The 22,489-nt window shown below is 46.1% G+C and overlaps 1 protein-coding gene across 3 annotated transcripts in view; it reads left to right on the forward strand.

The window, feature by feature from the left end:
- CEMIP (cell migration inducing hyaluronidase 1) overlaps positions 1–22,489 on the forward strand; it is a 219,980-nt gene that overhangs the window by 58,549 nt on the left and 138,942 nt on the right. For all 3 annotated transcript variants that reach the window (XM_068108654.2, XM_078773005.1, XM_078773006.1), the window contains exons 4-5: positions 10,521–10,662; positions 18,345–18,611. In XM_068108654.2, coding sequence (XP_067964755.2) covers positions 10,521–10,662; positions 18,345–18,611 — 409 coding nt within the window. The remainder of the gene's footprint in view (positions 1–10,520; positions 10,663–18,344; positions 18,612–22,489) is intronic.

Consider the following 22,489-nt stretch of genomic DNA (forward strand, 5'->3'; position numbering starts at 1 on the left):
GCGGATATTTTGGCGACTACTGGCGATCAAGATTTTTCGGCGACCACTGGCGATTTCGGGCGGTCAAATATGGTCAGGCGGCAGTATGGCGACTGCAGGCGGCCACATTGCGCCTGCATTGCGACGACGCCCCGAGTGGGATGGCGACTGTCGAAGATCGACGACGACTGCATTGCGGATGCACGGCGGCAGCGTGGCGACAGTCTGGCGGCTAGATTACGACCGATGGCGGATCGCGGCGACTGCATTGGGGCCGGGTGGCGGTTTACTCCGACGTCCGCAAGACTGCAATAAGACCGCCGGCGATTGGAGACGATTCACACAACTTTTTAAATCTTTATTTCTCTATTTTACATTTCACTTTATTCATTTCAATGATGTATGACATGAAGCATAAAGATGTTTGATGTACAATAAGAAAGTTAATAAAGATGTATCATTGTAATGTAATAATCAAACTTTTCTGCAGGGAGAGAGAATGGAAATAAAGTCCAACAAATTATTTCCACTGGTCCCAAGTCCCATAAATAAAGTTTCCAAAGGACCAAAGTCCCAAAAATAAAGTTCCCAAAAGTCCCAAGTCCAAACAATAAAGCCATATCCTTGTCGGCACCACAGGACCTCACTCCACGGAGACCCTCACACCATCCTGTCTTGCTATGGAATCGTGGTATGTCGTAATGCAGTCGCCAGGCAGTCGTATCTCTGTCGCCAGTGGCCGTAACTCGGCCGCCACTAGTCCTACTGCTGTTGTCGTCGTCAGTCTCCCATAGCCGCAGGGGAGACGTGGCAGTTCTTCTGTAGTCGATATGCAGCCGCAACAGTGTCGGCCCGTAGTCGGGAAGATGCCGCAGGAAGGCCGTATGGCATTCGCATCTCTGCCGTGCTAGCTGGTGGGGCGATTGCGGAAGACTATGAGCGACTGGGTTGCGGCCGCTTTACGCTCTTATTACGGATACCGACGACAGCATGGCGGTTCCATCACGACAGCATGGCGGATCTTTTTCGAGTGCGACTGAGCGCGCCGTTTTTAAACATGAAAAAAAATATTTGGCCCCTTTGCGGCTCTTGCCGACCGCAGCCGACCTGGGGAGGATAACCACGACTACAGGCGACCGTCCATTACGGTTTCATTACGATTGTCGGCGGGTGGTGGCGATTTTTCCAGTCGCCAGTAGTCGCCAACAAATCCGCCTATGTGTGACTTAGGCTTCATGAAATGGCAAAACAAACAAAACGCATGTATACAGGAGGCAATCTTGAATTTTAATACTGGAGGATTATATGGCTTTGAGTCTTGTTGCTAAAGTGACGCTTTTTATATAACTGCATTTTCTCCATTCAAAACAGTTAAAAATATTTTTCTTTAATTTGGCAAAATAAATGTCAATATGACCTTGTATCATAAAAAAAATTAGAAATAAATTCTATACAACAAAATAAGTTGAATTAGATATATTATACCCGTTTCTACTGCTATAAACAGCCAAGATAGGACAAAGTTCATTTGTGTAATAAATGACCTTGACCATGACCTTTGAAGGTGAAAATGCTCTCTAAAACAAAAAAGTTAGATTTCCATCATGGCCGACGACGGCCATATTGGATTCAGCCATAGCGCCATTCGTGACACCATGACGGACAAGCACCTCGGTGATTTTTCATCTCTAGGGGCCCACTAACTCGGTTCAAGTGAGAAATTCCCCCAACACCATTTTGCGTACGGGTCTACAGGCCAGGTACAGGCCAGGTACAGGCCAGGTACAGGACTAAGAGCAGAAATGAGGCTGAAGAAGACAAAGACGGCACCCGGGACCTTTCGGCAATGGTGAAGTGATAGGCCCATAGACAGCTTCGTCGCAATATATTCCAATAATCTTGAAGGCCTTGCCTTCCAGGGCGTCAAGATGAGTAGGATGTGAGGAAGGGGTACCATCCTCCAGGGAAAGCAGAACTCCAAATTAATTGTTCTTTTAATTTCTTGATTTTTTTTTCCAAGTGAAAGTTCAAGTTTAAACGTTGAATTAAGATATGCTTTCCAATTTAGACATCACCTGTGAACCCCTGACCCCCACCTGCCAAAGTATCAATGTTGACTGACAGGTGGAGGTGGCAATTAGTGATTCACAAAGAAATGATATGGAGGAGGTGGGTGGTAACAATTACGGAGCAGGGGAGAGAACAAGTATTCATGGAGGGATCAAACGTACAAAAGATGCAAATGAATACTTTACACAACCGCTCAAAAATGTTTTTTGCTTTAAGACGGTAGCTTGACCATTGCTGATGAGTGTAAAGCATTGACGCAAATGTATAGCTGATATTTACTCCCGCCAGGGAGTAATGCATTCACTCGTGTCCGTCCGTGTCCGTGCGTGTGTGTGTTCGTGTGTTTGTGAACAAGATATCTGGAAAAGTTCTGAACGGATTTGGATGAAAGTTGGTGGGATGATTGCCCTTGGGATAAGGAAGAATTGATTAGTTTTTGGTGAAGCTCAGGATATTATTCCGGATCCAGGAATTTTTTGAAGGATTTTTTTACCATTGGAAGATAGGGCTCATTTTTTTAAACCTCATCTTCTATATATTCTATATTTAACATTGTGATATGAAAATAGTTTTCATATTTGTTGTAAATGTAGTTTAAACTCGTCGTTATGCGTTAGAGCGGTGTATTTTGTTAGCAGCGTCGTCTTCAATGTTCATATTTTTTTTCTAATAAAGACATTTCTGTCATTTTAAAACCACCAAAGTGTGTATTAGGTTTCCCCGTTTCATAAAATGTATCGCTTGATACGTATAATGCTTTAAAACTTTTTTTTTTTAAACCTCAGCCGAGATATCAACATTTACCTCAGCGAATGTCAATCGCGGTGTCAGTATTTGATGAACTTATAAAGACTTAGGTGAGTTATAAGTGTGACAAGCATGTGCACGGGATTCTTCCCAGAAGAATGAGTGGTCGCATCAGGTTGTACGACTTAAAATGAGCCAGTTTTGTTTTGGCGTTTGGGCCAGTTTTACATGTTGTATCCCTAAGGAATGACACGAACGTTTTTTCCTGGCTTACAATTTTATTTGAAGTCCCACATGCCTCAAAATACACTCACTTATATAGAATTGAACGCTGAATCCGAAAATGTAAGTGAAATTGCCTTGTTTTTTTTAACATTATCTTCTATATTGTGGCGGACACGAAAGCCCACTGGCGTGGTGACATCAATCCGCGCACCAAGTGGGCGGCGGCCACACCCGATGGGTAGGCGTGGCCTCAGGATATACACCAGGCACGCAGCCCGGAGCGCGCCAGTGCTACAGTGACCTCTTTGAATAAAGAACATTAAACTTACCGCGTTGTCCGCTTCCTCCTTGGTAGCAAGTCGCGCGTGTAGCACCGCGTGCTTCATTGGTGACCTCCGACATTCGAGTCAGCCGTCGCTGACTACCCGAAACCGCCGTAACAATGGCTACCAACGCGGTCTCCATCAAGCTCCCCGAATTCTGGGAGTCACAAGCCGAAGTTTGGTTCCTGCAGGCGGAAGCCCAGTTCCGACTTCGAGGCATCACGGTGGACGAGACCATGTACTGCCACGTGGTCGCCGCCCTCGGGCCCGGCACGGCCACCCGCGTCGTATCGGTCCTAAGGGATCCACCTGCCGACGGCAAGTACGAGGCGGTCAAGCGTCTCCTCCTCGCCACGTTCGGCCTTACGGTGGACGCACGAGCCGATCGCCTCTTGGACCTCCCCGAGATCGGGGACACGCGACCGTCGGTCCGTATGGACCATATGCTGGCGCTCATGGGCGACGAAACCCCGAACGCTCTATTCCGGGCATTATTTAGACGCCAGCTGCCAGCACGAGTCCACCTCGCTTTGGCTGGTTCCGCGTTAACGGAACCCCGTGCGCTCGCTGCCGAGGCCAACAAATACTACGCGGCTTTGGACACGCAGGCGAGTCTTGGCACGGTTGCCGCTCCTGAGGCTCCCGAGGCTTTCCCCGATGCACTGCATCTCGTGTCCGCCGCCACGCCCCGACCACCACCGCCGCCGCCGCCGCGAAGAAAACCGCGGCCTCCGACGCCGCAGCTGCCCGCCTGGTGTTTCTTCCACGCCAAGTTCGGCCACGAGGCTCGGCAGTGTCGCCCGCCGTGCTCATTCGGCAGGTCGGGAAATGGGCGAGCCGGCGCTCGGTGGCAACGGTGAGCGTCGGCAATTCCAACAGCCTTCTGCACATAACGGACACCTTGTCCAGGCACCGTTACCTGTGCGATACGGGAGCGCAGGTGAGTGTCGTTCTTGCCGGTACGTCTGACAAGCACACCGCGGGCCGAGGTCCCGCGCTGCTTGCGGCCAATGGTACGTCTATACGCACGTACGGAAAACGCTGTCTCTCCCTGCGGTTCAGAGGGCAGGTTTTCCGTTGGTCGTTCGTTACGGCCGACGTGCCCATGGCACTGCTCGGCGCGGACTTCTTATGTGCCAATGGATTACTGGTCGATGTAAAGCGCAGAAGGCTTGTCCAGGCTGAGACCTTCAGCTCGCTCGCGTGTGCGCTGCCCGGCTCGTTGAGCAGCTCACAGAGCGGCTCATCGAGCGGCTTGCTGAGCAGTTCCATTCCGGCCAGGTTCATCTGTACGCTTCCGGCAGCGGACGAATTCGCCCGCCTCCTCGCGGGTTTCCCAGCCCTCACGCGGCCGACCTTCTCAGCGGGGACCGTCAAGCATGGGGTGGAACATCACATCCCCACCGCCGGGCATCGGTCTACGCCCGGGCACGCCGCCTCGAGCCGACGAAGCTCTCCATAGCTAAAGCGGAGTTCGCTACGCTGGAGCTGCTCGGCATCGTGCGGCGCTCCGAGAGCGCGTGGGCGTCCCCGCTCCACATCGTGCCCAAGCCCAGTGGGGGATGGCGACCGTGCGGGGACTACCGGCGCCTCAACGACGCCACCACCCCCGACCGCTACCCCGTCCCCCACATTCAGGACTTTTCCGCCCGCTTGGCGAATATGTCCTTCTTTTCAAAGGTGGACCTCGTACGCGGCTACCATCAGGTCCCTGTCAGGCCGGAGGACATCCCGAAGACGGCTGTCAACACGCCATTCGGGCTTTTCGAATTTCTTCAGATGCCCTTCGGTTTGAAAAATGCGGCTCAGGCGTTCCAGCGCCTCATGGACAGCGTCTTGCGCGGCTTGGATTTTTTGTACGTCTACCTGGACGACATCCTCGTCGCCAGCGCGTCCCGCGAAGAGCACCTTCACCACCTCCGCACGCTCTTCGAACGTCTGGGCCAGCACGGCCTGATCGTGAACCCCGCCAAGAGCCGGTTCGGTGTCGCCGAAATCGATTTTTTGGGACAGCGTCACCAGGCACGGGGCCGTCCCCCTACCGGCCAAGGTGGAGGCGGTGAAGGGGTTTCCGCGCCCCCGCACAATCAAGGGGCTCCAGGAGTTCCTGGGCATGGTAAACTTTCACCATCGGTTCCTGCCCCGCATCGCCCAGCTCCTGCGCCCCTTACACGAGGCCCTTCGAGGGAAGCCGGGCAAAGGTGACGTTACCTGGATCGAGCAGATGGACGCGGCGTTCTCGGGCGCGAAGCTCACCTTGGCCAACACCACCATGCTCGCGCACCCGGCGCTCGATGCACCGATCGCCCTCACCTCCGACGCCTCGGACTACGCGGTGGGCGCGGTGTTCGAGCAATGGGTGCATGGAGCTTGGCAACCGCTGGCGTTCTTCAGCCGGCAGCTTCGCCCGCCCGAACGCCGTTACAGCACCTTCGACCGCGAGTTGCTTGGGCTTCACCTGGCGGTCAGGCACTTCCGCCATCTGCTCGAGGGCCGTGCGTTCACGGCCTTCGTCGACCACAAGCCGCTGGTTTTCGCGATGGGCAAGGTCGCCGAGCCGTGGTCGGCCCGGCAACAGCGTCACCTCGCGGCCATGTCCGAGTACACGATGGACATCCGGCACGTCGCGGGAAAGGACAACCCGGTGGCCGATTGCCTTTCCCGGGCCGTCGCCCACGCAGTCCACCTTGGCATCGACGATGCCTGGATGGCAGCGGACCACGCCGCCGACCCCGGGGTCCAGGCCCTGCGGACCGCCGTCACGGGCTTCCGCGTCACCGAGGTGCCCTTCGACGGCGTGGGCACGGCCCTCGTTTGCGACGTCTCCCTCGGGCTGCCTCACCCCATCGTGCCCGCAGGCTGGCAGCGCCAGGTTTTTGACGCCATCCACGGCCTGTCTCACCCGGGCACGAGGGCCTCCCAGCAGTTGGTCGCCGACAAGTTTGTCTGGCATGGCCTCCGGAAGGCCGTCCGCGGCTGGACCAGGACGTGCCTCGCGTGCCAGCGCGCAAAGGTGCACCGACACACCCAGGCCCCCTTGGCCCCGTTTACAGTGCCGGAACGTCGGTTCGACCACGTTCACGTGGACCTGGTGGGACCTCTGCCCCCCTCGCGGGGTTTCACCCATGTCCTCACCATGGTGGACCGCACCACCCGGTGGCCGGAGGCCGTGCCTTTAGCGGCGACGACGGCGGCAGACGTCGCGCAGGCGTTCATCGCCACCTGGGTCGCCCGGTTCGGCGCCCCCTCGGACATCTCGTCCGACCGCGGCCCCCGGTTCACCTCGGAGCTCTGGGCCGTGGTCGCGCGGGGGCTCGGTGTCCAGCTGCACCGAACCACGGCCTACCACCCCCAGGCCAACGGCCTGTGCGAGCGATTCCACCGCTCGTTGAAGGCCGCGCTCTGGGCCACCCTCCGCGACGGCGGCTGGGTCGACAGGCTCCCCTGGGTCCTGCTGGGCCTCCGGACGGTGCCCAAGGAGGACCTGCGCGCATCCGCGGCGGAGTTGGTCTTTGGACAACCGCTGCGGGTGCCGGGCGAGTTCCTCCCCGACCCCACGGCACCTTGGTCCGCGGCGCAGGAGCGTCTGCGCTGCAGGAGACCGCCCGGAGGTTCGCCCCGGTGCCGACGGCGCACCACGGGCACCCTCCTACACACGTCGCCCCGGAGCTTCGCACCGCGGAGTACGTCTTCGTCCGGCACGACGCCCACCGGACACCACTGCGGCCCCCGTACGACGGGCCTTTCCGCGTGCTGGAGACCGGGGTGAAACATTTCACCCTGGACATCGGCGGCACTCCTGACCGGTTCTCCATAGACCGCCTCAAGCCGGCCCACCTCGACGTGGACCACCCACCGCCGGTGGCTCGGCCCCCGCGTCGGGGCCGCCCCCCTGCAGGTGGACCCCCGGCACCGCCCAGCACCGCAGGCACGCCGCCCCCCGGTCCGGCACACAGGGCGCTTCGGCCGGGTCATCCGTTTGCCCCGCAAACTGGCCCTCCAGGTGCGCGGGAATTCTGGGGGGGCGCGTGTGGCGGACACGAAAGCCCACTGGCGTGGTGTCATCATTCCGCGCACCAAGTGGGCGGCGGCCACGCCCGAGGGGTAGGCGTGGCCTCAGGATATACACCGGGTGCGCAGCCTGGAGCGCGCCAGTGCTACAGTGACCTCTTTGAATAAAGAACATTAAATTTACCGCGTTGTCCGCTTCCTCCTTGGTAGCAAGTCGCGCGCGTAGCACCGCGTGCTTCAATATATTCTAAATATATATCTGTGCAGTGTCTGTCTTGTATTGTCTTGTCTTGTGTTGTCACTGAACTACTCCCTCAAACTTTTGTGAAATCATCCTATTCCAACTTGACCCACGGCGGGAGTATGCGCTCTACTGAGTGGCGTCCTCATAAGTTTATGTTTTCACCCCTGTCTGTTTGTTTGTGAACAAAGTATCTCAAAAAGTTGTGGACGGATTCGGCCCAAATTTGGCAGAGACGTAGCGTATGTTACAAGGAGAAAATGATTAGATTTTGGTGAAGATCCGGATTCGGATTCGACTAGTAGAATTATTTAAGTGATTCTTACTTGAGGCCAAAATGATTTAAGGCCCAAATCGATACATAGCAGGATATCTCAAGAAGTTGTGGATGGATTTGGACGAAACTTGGTGAACCGGTTGGGTGTCTGACGAGGACGATTCGATTCCATTTTAGTGAAGATCTGAATGTGGATTCGGAGATGAGAATTATTTAATTTTTCTTAAGTGATTCTTCACCATTGCATTGGGAGATGGGGCCAAAAAGGATACATAGGAGGATATCTCAAGAAGTTGTGGATGGATTTGGACGAAACATGTTGGACAGGTTGTGTGTGTGACAAGGAAGAATCGATTCAATTTTGGTGAAGATCCGGATCCGGCTAGTAGAATATTTTTGAAATGATTCTTCACCATTGAGTGAAATGGCCAACCAGGCGGATGTATGCTCTCGACTGAGTGCCTTTCTAGTTGAGTACATGTTATACAGTATAAAAGTACAGTATTGGTAATTATGATTTACACTAAACCCCCAGAACTCCCTCCTCCTCCTCCACCTCCTCACCCTCCCCATGCTCGTATAACTAATAAATGGTCCATTATTGAGTAGTAGCCATAGATATATAACACTAGATGTCGCGCGACACCTCCCCGGATACGTAGAACAGTCCGCCATCTTGGGGAGGTCCTTCAAAGCTGACGCGCTGGTGCAGTTAAAAGCGGCGAAATGCCGCAATTTAGTGTAGCGTACGGCTGTACAAATAAACGTACATTGGAGTCAAGGGACAAAGGCATCACATTCCACAAGTAAGTCATGTCGATGGACTCGGGTAGTCGTGTTGATGAGCGGGAAACCACCATTACTGATTGTGTTTAATTTAAAAGTTAACACGTTGACGGACTCGAGTCGAACGTGAAACAACTGGATGATTCACACGGATTATCAAGATTGAGGTTGAGAACCTGCGCGCGGCGTATGATAGGTGATCATATGAAGATGTTATTTCTTTTTTTTTGTATACAAAGTCGAGGCTCGTGTAAGAGATAACGCATTAAACACAAAAAAAGACAAACAGACACATAAAACATAAAATGAAGGGACCGGGAGACAAGAGGGGCAGAGAGAGGGAAACACACAAACACAACAGTAGAGAGCAGGGACATCGGGAGATCTATGGAAGGGAGAGGGCTGGAGGTTGTTGGAGAGAGGGGTGGGGGGGGGGGGGGGGGGCGAGTGGTACACAGAATAAAACAAATGGACATTGCTCGGAATTTCCGGAATGAAGTCGGAGATTCAAAGAGGGGGATTTGGGATGTATTAACGGGGGCAGAAAAGATCAAGGTTTTGGATGGGGGAAGAGAAGAGATGGTAGTGAACAGCTGTTTTAATGAAAGATACGCTCATTTACCCCACAAAAACACAGACACATACACACACACACACACACATAAACACACACACACACACACACGCATAAACACAGCCATATATACACACACAGACACACACATAAACACACACACACACACACACACACACAAACACACACACACACATAAACACACACACACATAAACACACACATAAACACACACACACACACACACACACACACATACACACACAAACATAAACACACACATAAACACAAACATACATACATACACACACACATACATACAAACACACACACACACACACACACACACACACACACACACACACACACACACACACACACACACACACTGTCTCTGCCGTGCCTGTGGGTGTCTGTCTGCCAAGCCGGTCTGTCTATGTCTTCTGTCTCTGTTGCGCCGGTCTGTCTCTGTTGCGCCGGTCTGTGTCTGTGTCTGCCGTGCGAGTCTGTGTATGTGTCTGTCGATCCGTGCCAGTCTGTGTCTGTCTCTTGACACAGGTGTGTGTCTGTCTCTGCCGCGTCAAGCGAACAACACTCAGCCTTCCATGCACACATCTCCCATCCAAGCACAAACCGAGTTTCTTAGATGACAGGATTATGTGTGTTATACATGTACATGCATTTAAACACAACAATTGTTTGAGATCGGGATTAATTGATTGAGCTTAATTGATAGCCTTTTAAAAAAGTATTATTTGGTTCGTCCATATTTAACATCATGTTATATGTACATCTAATCTTAATTAATTTCCTGTGAGTCACAGAGAATGTTTATTCGGTGTCTGGTCTGCTCCTGCTGTGTGGGTGGTCTGCGATTCTGGATGGTCCGCTTATTCTGGCCGGTCTGCTTTTTACAGTACCCCCAACTTTCCTCCTATGAAAAACTTTGCTCTTATTAAATAGAAATTTTCCTCAGCATTAAAATGAGGTATTAATTGTACAGATCCGTTCATTATTAACCGAGCTACGGTCTAGGAGTCAATTTTTTAGCCTTGGATCCAATGATCACACATGCTGGTTGTACCTACGCAAGATGGCGGCGCTTCCGACGTATCGCGACAACAAGCGCTGATAGGCCATGCGCCATCTAGTAATATATCTATGGTAGTAGCGTTCGTTGTGAGCTGTGTCTTTTAGTGAAATGTAACGATTGTTGACGTCATAACTATAACATGCATCTCCACACGCGTGTATGCGACATTTGATATGCCTGTGCTTTTCTCGCAGGGAGGTTGGTGTTTGCCGACATCGCCGCTGTTCCACTAGTGCTGCGTGTACGTTCCATTCTCGTGGATCGTGGTGGCCAAGTTCATGCTGGGAGTGAAATGTGTCCCTTCAGCAGCAATCTTTCCATCATTCTCTATGGACGGTATTGCAGTTAATTGCACAATGAAAACCACCATATGTGGATAGTCCAATAGCAATACTGCAGTATTCTTTTGTCCAGTACTGTGGCATTATCAGTGTTTAAATTATGCCATCCTGTTCTGTTATCAATTATAATTATTATGATTTGATATATTATTTGACTTGACCAACCATTGCAGCCCATTGCAGGACGAAGGCCCGTTCTGTTCAATTTCAATGCAATACGAGGCCATTGTACCCCTGTAAATCTACCAATATCAATCTTTCCAGCTGACCTTTGGACGACACTGCCAAAAACAATTTTCTTCCTAAGAAAACATTTTCTTGCAAAAATAAGTTTTCTTGAAACATGAAAACCATGAGAAAATATTTCTAGCCGCAAGAAAATGTTTGTCATGGTTTTCTTGTTTCAAGAAAACTTTTATCATTTTCCGAAAATATTTTCTTACTAAGAAAATTATTTTTGGCACTGGTTGTACTTCTACCTCTGTTTTTTTTCAGGGCATTCTCCAAGTTGCTAATTGAGCTTCCTCCTATAGCATAGGGGAAGCTTATTGCTATTATAGGGTTTGTTTATACAAGGGGCGCCCCCGATTTTTGATGGAACCACATAGTTTATTAGGTCCACCAAGAGGACTAAACCACCGTTTATAAAATTATTATTACCCTCGCCTGAGAAGATGGTATTGCATTTGAGTCCGTTTGTTTGTCTGTCTGTCTGTTTGTTTGTATGCACAGAATAAATATGATTTTCTCTGCAACCGTTGGTCCGATTGACAGGAAATTTTCACCATAGGTGCAGCTACACCTGTATAATTTTTTAAATGATAATGATGACGTCATAGGTCACGTGGTATGGGCACCATCTGGGAAAAACCGAAAAACTTTGCACCTCTATATCTCCGAAAGCGCTGAATAGAATCAAGACCGAAAGTCTCGCAGCGGCGTACCCGGGCGTAGTTGATACTTTAGTTGAAGATAGACGTAATGATGTAGCGTGACACAAAACTGCCGCTACTTTAATATATAGAAGATATATTTTAACCCCTAGTAACTTTGCTGTCACAACGAAGGGATTAGTGTCACAATTACATTTATTATAATATTAACGTTACGTTATATTATAATATTAATATTAACGTTAGGCAGTTGCAGGAGATGTACATGGAGAAGAGGAAGAAGTTGTTTCTTGGGTTTGTTGATCTGGAGAAAGCATTCGATCGGGTTCCATGCGAAGTCGTGACATGGGCATTGAGGAAGTTAGGAGTGGAGGAATGGTTGATCAGAGTAGTGATGGCAATGTGCGAGAGAGCGCGCACAGCTGTAAGGACGAAGGATGGTAAAAGCGGTGAGTTTGAGGTGAAGGTGGGAGTGCATCGGGGTCGGTACTAAGTCCACTACTATTTGTAGCTGTGATGGAGGTGCTGGCTCGGAATGTAAAGGAGGGTTTATCTTGGGAGTTGTTGTATGCAGATGATCTGGTGTTGATTGTGGAAAGTATAGATGGACTGAAGGAGAAGATGAACAAGTGGAAGGAATGTATGGAGACAAAAGGTCTGAAGGTGAATATCGGAAAGACGAAGGTGATGGCAAGTGGTAAAGCATGTGGTGAGGTGGAAAGAACTGGGAAGTGGCCCTGTGCTGTGTGTAGGAAGGGTGTCGGAGTGAACTCCATTCAATGTGCAATATGCGCAGATTGGGTTCATCAAAAATGTTGTGGTCTGAGAGGGTCATTAACCAGTGTGGCAGCTACATTAAAGTGTAAGGTGAATGACTTGCCTTCCTCTGTTCGACATGTTGACTCTCTTCCTGCCTTTAAAACCTCCCTCAAAACCTATCTGTTTCACAAGTCTTTCAAAGTCTAAGTCCTGTTTTCCCTTTGGTTTGAGGTGGGACAGAGATCGAGAGTATGTCTGTGTACATGTGCCGGGGAGGGAGGGGAGGAGGAGGGGGAGTACACATCTGTGGGTTTTGAATGGGGAGGGAGAGGAACAGGGTAAGAGTGAAGGTGTGTCTGCGTGTGTGTATGTTTGTGTGTGTGTGTGCGGTGTGTGTGCGTTCGCATGATAATGTAAAGCGCCATGAGGGTAGTTTACTCTGCTTGATGGGGCTATATAAGACTCCTTTATTATTATTATTATAAGGTGTGCACACAGAGAGCTGCAGATGGAGGAAATGTTGAGTTGGATCTTGGAGACGGCGTGAAGCTGGAAGGTGTGAAAACATTTTGCTACCCCGGAGACATGCTGAATGGAGAAGGTGGATCAGACTCGGCGACGGTTCACAGAGTGAGATGTGCATGGAGGAAGTTTCGGGAACTGAGTGGCGAGCTGACGAGGAGGGGAGTGTCGTTGAAGCTGAATAGAAAGGTGTATGCTGCATGTGTGAGAAGTGTTATGATTTATGGGAGCGAGACATGGGTAATGAATGTAGAGCAGCAACGGAGGCTGGAAAGGGTGGAAATGCGAATGGTTCGGTGAATGTGTGGAGTATCGTTGAGAGAGAGGAAGACAAATGATGAATTGCAAAAGATGATGGGAATAGAGCCTGTGATGGATGCTGTGAAGAGAAACAGGTTGAGATGGTTTGATCATGTGTTGAGGAAGGATGAAAGTGACTGGTTGAGAAGAATGATGGCAATGAATGTAGAAGGTAGTAGACGGCGAAGACCGAGAAAGACTTGGCTAAAGATGGTGGAAGAAGAAATGTGGGCAAGGGGGTTAACAAAGGGAGATGTAGAAAATAGGGCAAATGGAGAAGTTAGTCATGGTGCCCGCAAGGCTAACCCCCGCTCTTGTAGGGAAAATGGCCTTAAAATGTCTGTTGTTGTTGTTGTTGTTGTTGTTATAAATATTATGAAAACGTAAAGGCAGAGCAAGGCGATTGTGATGTATGACAGGTTCGACGATATGTTTCGGCCTGAACAAAATTGGAATTAAAATGGCTGTGTGAGGAGAGACAGCCGCCGTACCGCCGTAATAACATCAGACGTAATCACATCATCCTGTCATGTGACCAGATCCTCAGCTCTGATTGGTATACGTTTAAGGGGACATACGGATGGACAAACACTGTTCTAGATGGCTTTGTCCTATGGGCTACGCCATAAAAATTGAGACATGGCTCATTGTGAAGAACTCTCCATGGGGAATAAAATATGTTAATGAAGACGCCATAATTCGACAAGTACAAAACTTCATCCGATCAAGATGAAATTTCTTGAGCATCATCTCGGGATAAATTGGTGGAAAAAGAAAAATGATGACGTCGTCGGTCACATGTTTCGGCCGCCATATTTGTTTCAACACAAAAGCCTTAAAAACCACTAAAAAGACGTCCTTGCAAGGGTCGGCAATCTCTGATTGCTCTTTATATTTATTCTTCTTCTTCCTGCACTCTCAACACTCGAAATTTACAAACTGTATCAATTTCTGAGCTGTATCTCAGAGCCAGCTGGGAATGTCAGAATTAAATTTTGCATCATAATGCAAATATAAGTATGTGGGAGTGACCTAATTTTTTGACCTTCACCTAATTTTAATGTTGTGGCCTAATTATAGACATTTTAACATTTTTCACCATAACTCGACTAAAGTTTGTCCAATCAGGACCAAATTGCCATCCATAGGTAGTCTAGAGAAACGTGCATTTACACGTAAGTTACATCACTCCCCTCTGGTTTAAAGGTCAAGGTCAAATCCTGGTCGGAAAAAACACGTTTTTTGGCTTCGCTCAATTTTACCAATGCGGAATCTCAAAGACTGCTTGGCTTTCCAAGATGTTCTTGCATCATAATATTGTACCTGCACTGATGTGTTCCTGATAGTTGTTCGTGCCCTTGACGTACTTTTTTGGATTGTGACCTAATTAACTAAAAACACCTTTTTGATCGACCTCATTGTTTGTAGATATCTAGTTTGTAATTGTTGTTGTCCACCACGTGGTAAGGCAGCCACCGACCGTCGTCAGTCATGTCCTTTCTTCTTGTGACATGTCCAGCCTAGTTTCATTTCAGTGTTTTGGCTGTGACCAGAATTACTATTTTTTTTTGTCTGATCCATTCGTTTCTCTTATTGTGCCTTACGATTACGCCAAGCAGCGCTTTTCCATGACTCTTTTTTATGCCTCCGCCCCCGAAGGTGGCAGGAGGTATTATATTTTCGGATTGTCCGTCCGTCCGTCCATTCGTCTGTACGTCCGTCCGTCCATCTGTACAAGCTATACCTCACTTTTCTCAGCAACTCGTCCAATTGAGACAAAACTTTCAGGGTAGGAGTGACACCAATGCAGAATGTTTTTATGATCATTGTGTTGTCATAGGTCACGTGGTAAGGCAGCCATCTTGGATTAAACACAAATAATTAACAAAATATTTCTCGGAAACCGCTGAATGGAAAAATTTGAAACTTGGCACATTGTCAAGCACTCCCAATGGGAATAAAAACATGATGATGATATCATAGGTGAAGTGGTATACCAGCCAGAAATGTTTTAATCAAATTCCTTATCCTAAAAATCTGAAATTGCATGCACATGATCTATGACCCATTTGTATAGAAATATTAAATTTATGACATCATAGGTCACATGGTTTGGCAGCCATATTGGATTTAACCTAAAACCTTTAAAAAAATCTTCTCCCAAACCACCAAATCGATTGACTCGAAACTTTATGTGTGTCATTAACTAAGCATGTCGATTAAAAGATGATCACAAAAACATTATTGGTCATATGGTGTGGTAGCCATATTGGATTGAAGGAAAATATTAAATAATTATATCTATGAAACTGATTACCCCATCGATGCGAAACTTTACAAATATCATCTAAAACAATTATTGCATATAGTTTGAAAATGATGACGTCGTCGGTCATGTGTTTTGGCAGACATCTAGGATAGAAAACGAACCTTATCCAATCAACACGAAACTTCACAAACATGATCCTCGACCCATACAATATTGGGGAAAATGCCAGGGGCATAGAAAAGCCCCTTTATATAAGGTGTGTGCCATGTGGCAAAGTATAGAAAAGAAGGGACAGTCCAAAAAAATTTTCGTGTGCATGCTGGACTACCCTTGTTGGCTTAGCGGTTAGGGTGCCGGCTTGGGATCCTAGGATCCTGGGTTCGAATCCCGGTCAATCGCTAAATTAACACCAGGGGGTTGACTCAGCCTTTTATCCTTCCGAGATCGGCAAATTGAGTACCAGCTTGCTGGGATGAATGATCCCGGTGTGTACCCCGGTTTAGAATAGGTACACCGTATCCCTGCGCATCGTAAGAGCGTGACCAAGGGTTGGCGCCAGGAAGGGCATCCGGCCATAAAAACATTGCCTCAAACAGGGAACCATGATTGTCATGGGACCCGCAAGGCTAACCCCCGCTCTAGCGGGGAAAATGGCCTTAAAACGATCATTCATTCATGCTGGACTACCCTTGTGTTCTGAGGAGGAACCAAGTAATGCTCTAGAAAAGTTCATATAAAGGGGTGCCAATTTGATTCATACACCTGCATGAAGAAGTAAATGTATTTTATTTGTTGCCAGCATTCGTTGTTGGATGTTAAATATCCCATGTTGTCCTTTTGCGAAAAACACTTTGTCCAAATTACAAGTTCCTGCATTCTCAGCCGAGTATCCTGTGTCAGAGTGGTAACCCATCCAGGATTGTAACCCTCGCCAATAAACTGTTTTATCGCTTCTGTACATGCATGATTATGATGAGGATGAAGATGCTGAGGATGATGATACTATCTTTCTTACCACTGACTGACTAACAGATATTAATGTTCGGTACCTTTGGGTGTGGTAGAAACCTGAAATTTGGTGTGCCAACGGACATTGAAGCCGGTTTACCGGTAAAAATCCCAGAACCATCGGAAAACATCCACAAATGAAATTTTAAGCAAAAAAACGTAAATGCACATGTAAAACACCCCAAAAAACCCTCAATCAATATTTACCATTTGAAAATTGTAATTTATATACCTGTAAACTGTGAAATAAAAATTTCAATTAAAATTTACAAAAAATCAGAAAACGCATCAGTAAAAGAAAAATAAATAAATAAACCTAAATTTATATCCAGCAGGTTGGTGATGCTTGCCTATAATCATAAGGCTTCTATTTATTATGTATGAAGCACGGTTTGTTATTGCTTACACAGTGTGTAAGCATACCCCACTAGTAGCGTATTAAGCTCTTTACAACCACTCACTCACTGACTCACTGACTGATGGAAATGTTTATTACTTTCTAGAAAGCCCTAATTGGGCTAGAAATTTGAAATTTTGTATACTGATGTAACTTGAAGGCACAGTTCCAGAAACAAAGAATACAAAACTGTCCATAAATGTCTGTAAATGAAAATATCCATAAATAAAAGTTGGCTGGTAAAGCCTTTCTCCTTCAGCCAGGAAAGGGACGAACCTTTCTTGATATAAATGAATAACTCACACTGCTCTCTTATTCTTAACTTAATTGACTCACATACAGCGCCTTCAGAAAGTATTCACACACCTTGACTTTTTCACATTTTGTTGTGTTCCATCCTGAATTTATAATGGTTTTAATTGAGATTTTTTTTGTCACTGATCTACACATAATACCCCATAATGTCAAAGTGGAATACATTTTTTTCGAAATGTTTACAAAACAATTAAAAGTGAAAAGCTGAAATGTCTAGAGTTAATAAGTATTCAACCCCTTTGCTATGACACTCCAAAATGAGCTCAGGTGCATCCAATTTCCTTTGATCATCCTTGAGATGTCTCTACAACTTGATTGGAGTCTACCTGTGGCCAAATCAATTGGCTAGACATGATTTAGAAAGAAACACCTTTCTATATAAGGTCCCACAGTTGACAGTGCATGTTAGAGCAGAAACTCTACCATGAAGTCTAAGGCACTGTCTGTAGAACTCCGAGATATAATAGTGAGGAACCATAGATCTGGGGAAGGGTATAAAACAATTCCTAGAGTGTTGAAAGTTCCCAAGAGCAAAGTGAGCTCCATCATTAGGAAATGGAATGAATATGGAGCTCCCCAGACTCTTCCTAGAGCCGGCCATCCAATCAAACTGAGCAACCGGGCCAGAAGGACCTTGGTCTGTCAAAATATTCAAAAGTCAGAGATTGTCAAAAGGTGAGGCAAAATATTGTGGTCGGATGAGACGAAAATTGAACTCTTTGGCCTGAATTCAAAGCCCTACGTCTGGCAGAAACCTAGCACAGCTCATCACCCATCTCATACCATCCCTACCGTGAAAAATGGTGGTGGCAGCATCATGCTATGGGGCTGCTTTTCAGGGGCTGGGGGACTTGTATGGATAGAGGGAACCTGTAAGGATAGAGGGAACTGGGAGACTTGAAAGGATAGAGCAATCCTTTTTTCAAGGTTATTGTGTTTTCCCCCACTCCCCTCACCTCTTTTTGTTTGTTAGTTGTCGGTTGGTTTGGTCCTTTTCTGTTTCATCCCAACTTTTCCCTTCCTCTTATTGCTGTGTTTCGTTAAGATTGTGTGCAGCTTGTTCACCTCCACGTGTCCTTCTCCCCCTCTCATTGATCTCACTCTGCTGTTGGTGTTTCCCCCTTTCCATTTTGGTCCCTTCCATTCTACTCTTTCTCTTCCACGAGGCACGATCATGCATCAAAAAAAGTTTGTATCTTTCTCACAATTGTCAGGTCGGATGAGGCCGGAGAGGCAAGAGACCCGGTGTTTGGAAGAAAGTTCATCGGTGTTGGCGACGGTGGGACCCTGGAAATCCATGGAGCTCCTAAGGTTTCCTGGACATTCCTCAATCACACCTTGCATCCCAGAAAGATAGGAGGTGGGCAGAAGCCTTTGTGGACAACAGTAAAACCATACAAGTTTACAAGATCATGGGGATTTCGTGGCATCATTGTCCACTTAATCGACCCCGCAACAGGCTCCATTCTGGGAGTTGATAGGTGAGTAAATATTCACCAATATAGTCGTTGTTAGCAGCAAATGTAATGTTTACAAGAACATCTCATTGTTAACAGCAAATGTAATGTTTACAAGAACATCTCATTGTTAACAGCAAATGTAATGTTTACAAGAACATCTCATTGTTAACAGCAAATGTAATGTTTACAAGAACATCTCATTGTTAACAGCAAAGGTTATGTTTACAAGAACATCTCATTGTTAACAGCAAATGTAATGTTTACAAGAACATCTCATTGTTAACAGCAAAGGTTATGTTTACAAGAACATCTCATTGTTAACAGCAAATGTAATGTTTACAAGAACATCTCATTGTTAACAGCAAATGTAATGTTTACAAGAACATCTCATTGTTAACAGCAAAGGTTATGTTTACAAGAAGATCTCATTGTTAACAGCAAAGGTAATGTTTACAAGAACATCTCATTGTTAACAGCAAATGTAATGTTTACAAGAACATCTCATTGTTAACAGCAAAGGTTATGTTTACAAGAACATCTCATTGTTAGCAGCAAATGTAATGTTTACAAGAACATCTCATTGTTAACAGCAAAGGTTATGTTTACAAGAACATCTCATTGTTAGCAGCAAATGTAATGTTTACAAGAACATCTCATTGTTAACAGCAACGGTTATGTTTACAAGAACATCTCATTGTTAACAGCAAAGGTTATGTTTACAAGAACATCTCATTGTTAACAGCAAAGGTTATGTTTACAAGAACATCTCATTGTTAACAGCAAAGGTTATGTTTACAAGAACATCTCATTGATAACAGCAAAGGTTATGTTTACAAGAACATCTCATTGTTAACAGCAAAGGTTATGTTTACAAGAACATCTCATTGTTAGCAGCAAATGTAATGTTTACAAGAACATCTCATTGTTAACAGCAAAGGTTATGTTTACAAGAACATCTCATTGTTAGCAGCAAATGTAATGTTTACAAGAACATCTCATTGTTAACAGCAAAGGTTATGTTTACAAGAACATCTCATTGTTAACAGCAAAGGTTATGTTTACAAGAACATCTCATTGTTAACAGCAAAGGTTATGTTTACAAGAACATCTCATTGTTAACAGCAAAGGTTATGTTTACAAGAACATCTCATTGTTAACAGCAAAGGTTATGTTTACAAGAACATCTCACTGTTAACAGCAAAGGTTATGTTTACAACAACATTTCATTGTTAACAGCAAATGTAATGTTTACAAGAACATCTCATTGTTAACAGCAAAGGTTATGTTTACAAGAACATCTCATTGTTAACAGCAAATGTAATGTTTACAAGAACATCTCATTGTTAACAGCAAAGGTTATGTTTACAAGAACATCTCATTGTTAATAGCAAAGGTTATGTTTACAAGAACATCTCATTGTTAACAGCAAATGTAATGTTTACAAGAACATCTCATTGTTAACAGCAAAGGTTATGTTTACAAGAACATCTCATTGTTAACAGCAAAGGTTATGTTTACAAGAACATCTCATTGTTAACAGCAAAGGTTATGTTTACAAGAACATCTCACTGTTAACAGCAAAGGTTATGTTTACAACAACATTTCATTGTTAACAGCAAATGTAATGTTTACAAGAACATCTCATTGTTAACAGCAAAGGTTATGTTTACAAGAACATCTCATTGTTAACAGCAAATGTAATGTTTACAAGAACATCTCATTGTTAACAGCAAAGGTTATGTTTACAAGAACATCTCATTGTTAATAGCAAAGGTTATGTTTACAAGAACATCTCATTGTTAACAGCAAATGTAATGTTTACAAGAACATCTCATTGTTAACAGCAAAGGTTATGTTTACAAGAACATCTCATTGTTAACAGCAAATGTAATGTTTACAAGAACATCTCATTGTTAACAGCAAAGGTTATGTTTACAAGAACATCTCATTGTTAATAGCAAAGGTTATGTTTACAAGAACATCTCATTGTTAACAGCAAATGTAATGTTTAGACCAGGGGTCGGCAACCTTTTTGACATGAAGTGCCAGTTTGAAATGTTCTTGTTAATTTGTTTGCCATATCAACATTAAGTTTAACATTAAGTTTAATTATGACCACATAAAAAATATACTTCCAACAGACATGGAATTTAAATTCCATCCATATAGGCTACATGCATAGCAACAACATCCATACAGGCTACATGCATAGCAACAACATCCATACAGGCTACATGCATAGCAACAACATCCATACAGGCTACATGCATAGCAACAACATCCACACAGGCTACATGCATAGCAACAACATCCATACAGGCTACATGCATAGCAACAACATCCATACAGGCTACATGCATAGCAACAACATCCATACAGGCTACATGCATAGCAACAACATCCATACAGGCTACATGCATAGCAACAACATCCATACAGGCTACATGCATAGCAACAACATCCATACAGGCTACATGCATAGCAACAACATCCATACAGGCTACATGCATAGCAACAACATCCATATAGGCTACATGCATAGCAACAACATCCATACAGGCTACATGCATAGCAACAACATCCATACAGGCTACATGCATAGCAACAACATCCATACAGGCTACATGCATAGCAACAACATCCATACAGGCTACATGCATAGCAACAACATCCATATAGGCTACATGCATAGCAACAACATCCATACAGGCTACATGCATAGCAACAACATCCATACAGGCTACATGCACAGCAACAACATTTTAAAGAAACATTTATCTCTCATAAATCAGGACATTGTAATGATCATTTTATCATTGTAAAATTTGTCCCGCATGAGGTTACAAATTATATGCACGGACCCCATTTCAAAACACTGCTTTCAGTAACTCATTTACAAAGTATTGGGAACAAATGTCAAAAAGGAAGAATAAACTGTATCAAACAGAAATACCAGTACGATACAAGAATGCTGCCATCCTCATGAAAACATCCACATCTGAGTTGGAAAAAAAGAGATGGAGAAACAGCTACATATGCAAACCCATGTGTACTACAAATAAACAGATGCCTACCAGTGTGATCCCTGGCCCTGCTTTCCTTTGCTGAGCTCCATTATCTGGGGGTCGTAGTTAGTCACTTTAAGTTGCACACATGCTTCGGAGTGTTTGTCAAATGACTGCGGGAGGGGCTGAGCACGTTCTTCATGTGTGAGAATATCTGCTCACAGAGGTACGTCGACCCGAAGACTGACAGCAAAGAGAGCGCAACGTTCCGGAGAAAACTGAACTTCTTCGGCACGGATGTCCAGCAGGTGAAGATGCAGGTTCCGTGATCTTGCACTGCCATGGTTTCTAGTCGTTTCCGTAGCTCTGTAAACTTAGTCACCCACAGTGTTGAACTTTTCAGCTCAATCAGCTGCATTTCCATGTCCTGTGTATCCAACCAGTCTATCAGAGATAAATCCAATTCGTGTCCATCAAAGCTGTCTGGCTTGATCAAGAAAGAGAACATGGGTCCATACTTCTGAAAGTCCCCAAATCGTGTTGTGAACTCCGACTCAAGCTCGCTCATGTATTTGCATATTTCAGCGGTGCTGATGCTGTGCTGCGAGGACAGCTCCCTTACGTGTCTGAAGTAGCGGAAAGTTGAGGTAGCAACATCGCTTGAAAAGATTGCTAGCTTTGCAGACTGCCAAATGCCAATGACTGCCAAACGTGGTATGTCATTCACGTCCACGCTCTCGTCAAGTGCAATGCTAAATACCACAGCATCTTTTAACCCAGCTATTTGCTGCACGCTGACATTTTCTGCCATTTCTTCGATGCATCGCTCAACACTTCCAGCTGACATGGGAATATCTTTTATTCTTGATTTGATTGTCCCTTTTTTGGTAAGCC

This window comes from Myxine glutinosa, chromosome 2 (assembly GCF_964187855.1).
Source record: "Myxine glutinosa chromosome 2, kmMyxGlut1.1, whole genome shotgun sequence".
In the NCBI taxonomy this organism is placed as follows: domain Eukaryota; kingdom Metazoa; phylum Chordata; class Myxini; order Myxiniformes; family Myxinidae; genus Myxine; species Myxine glutinosa.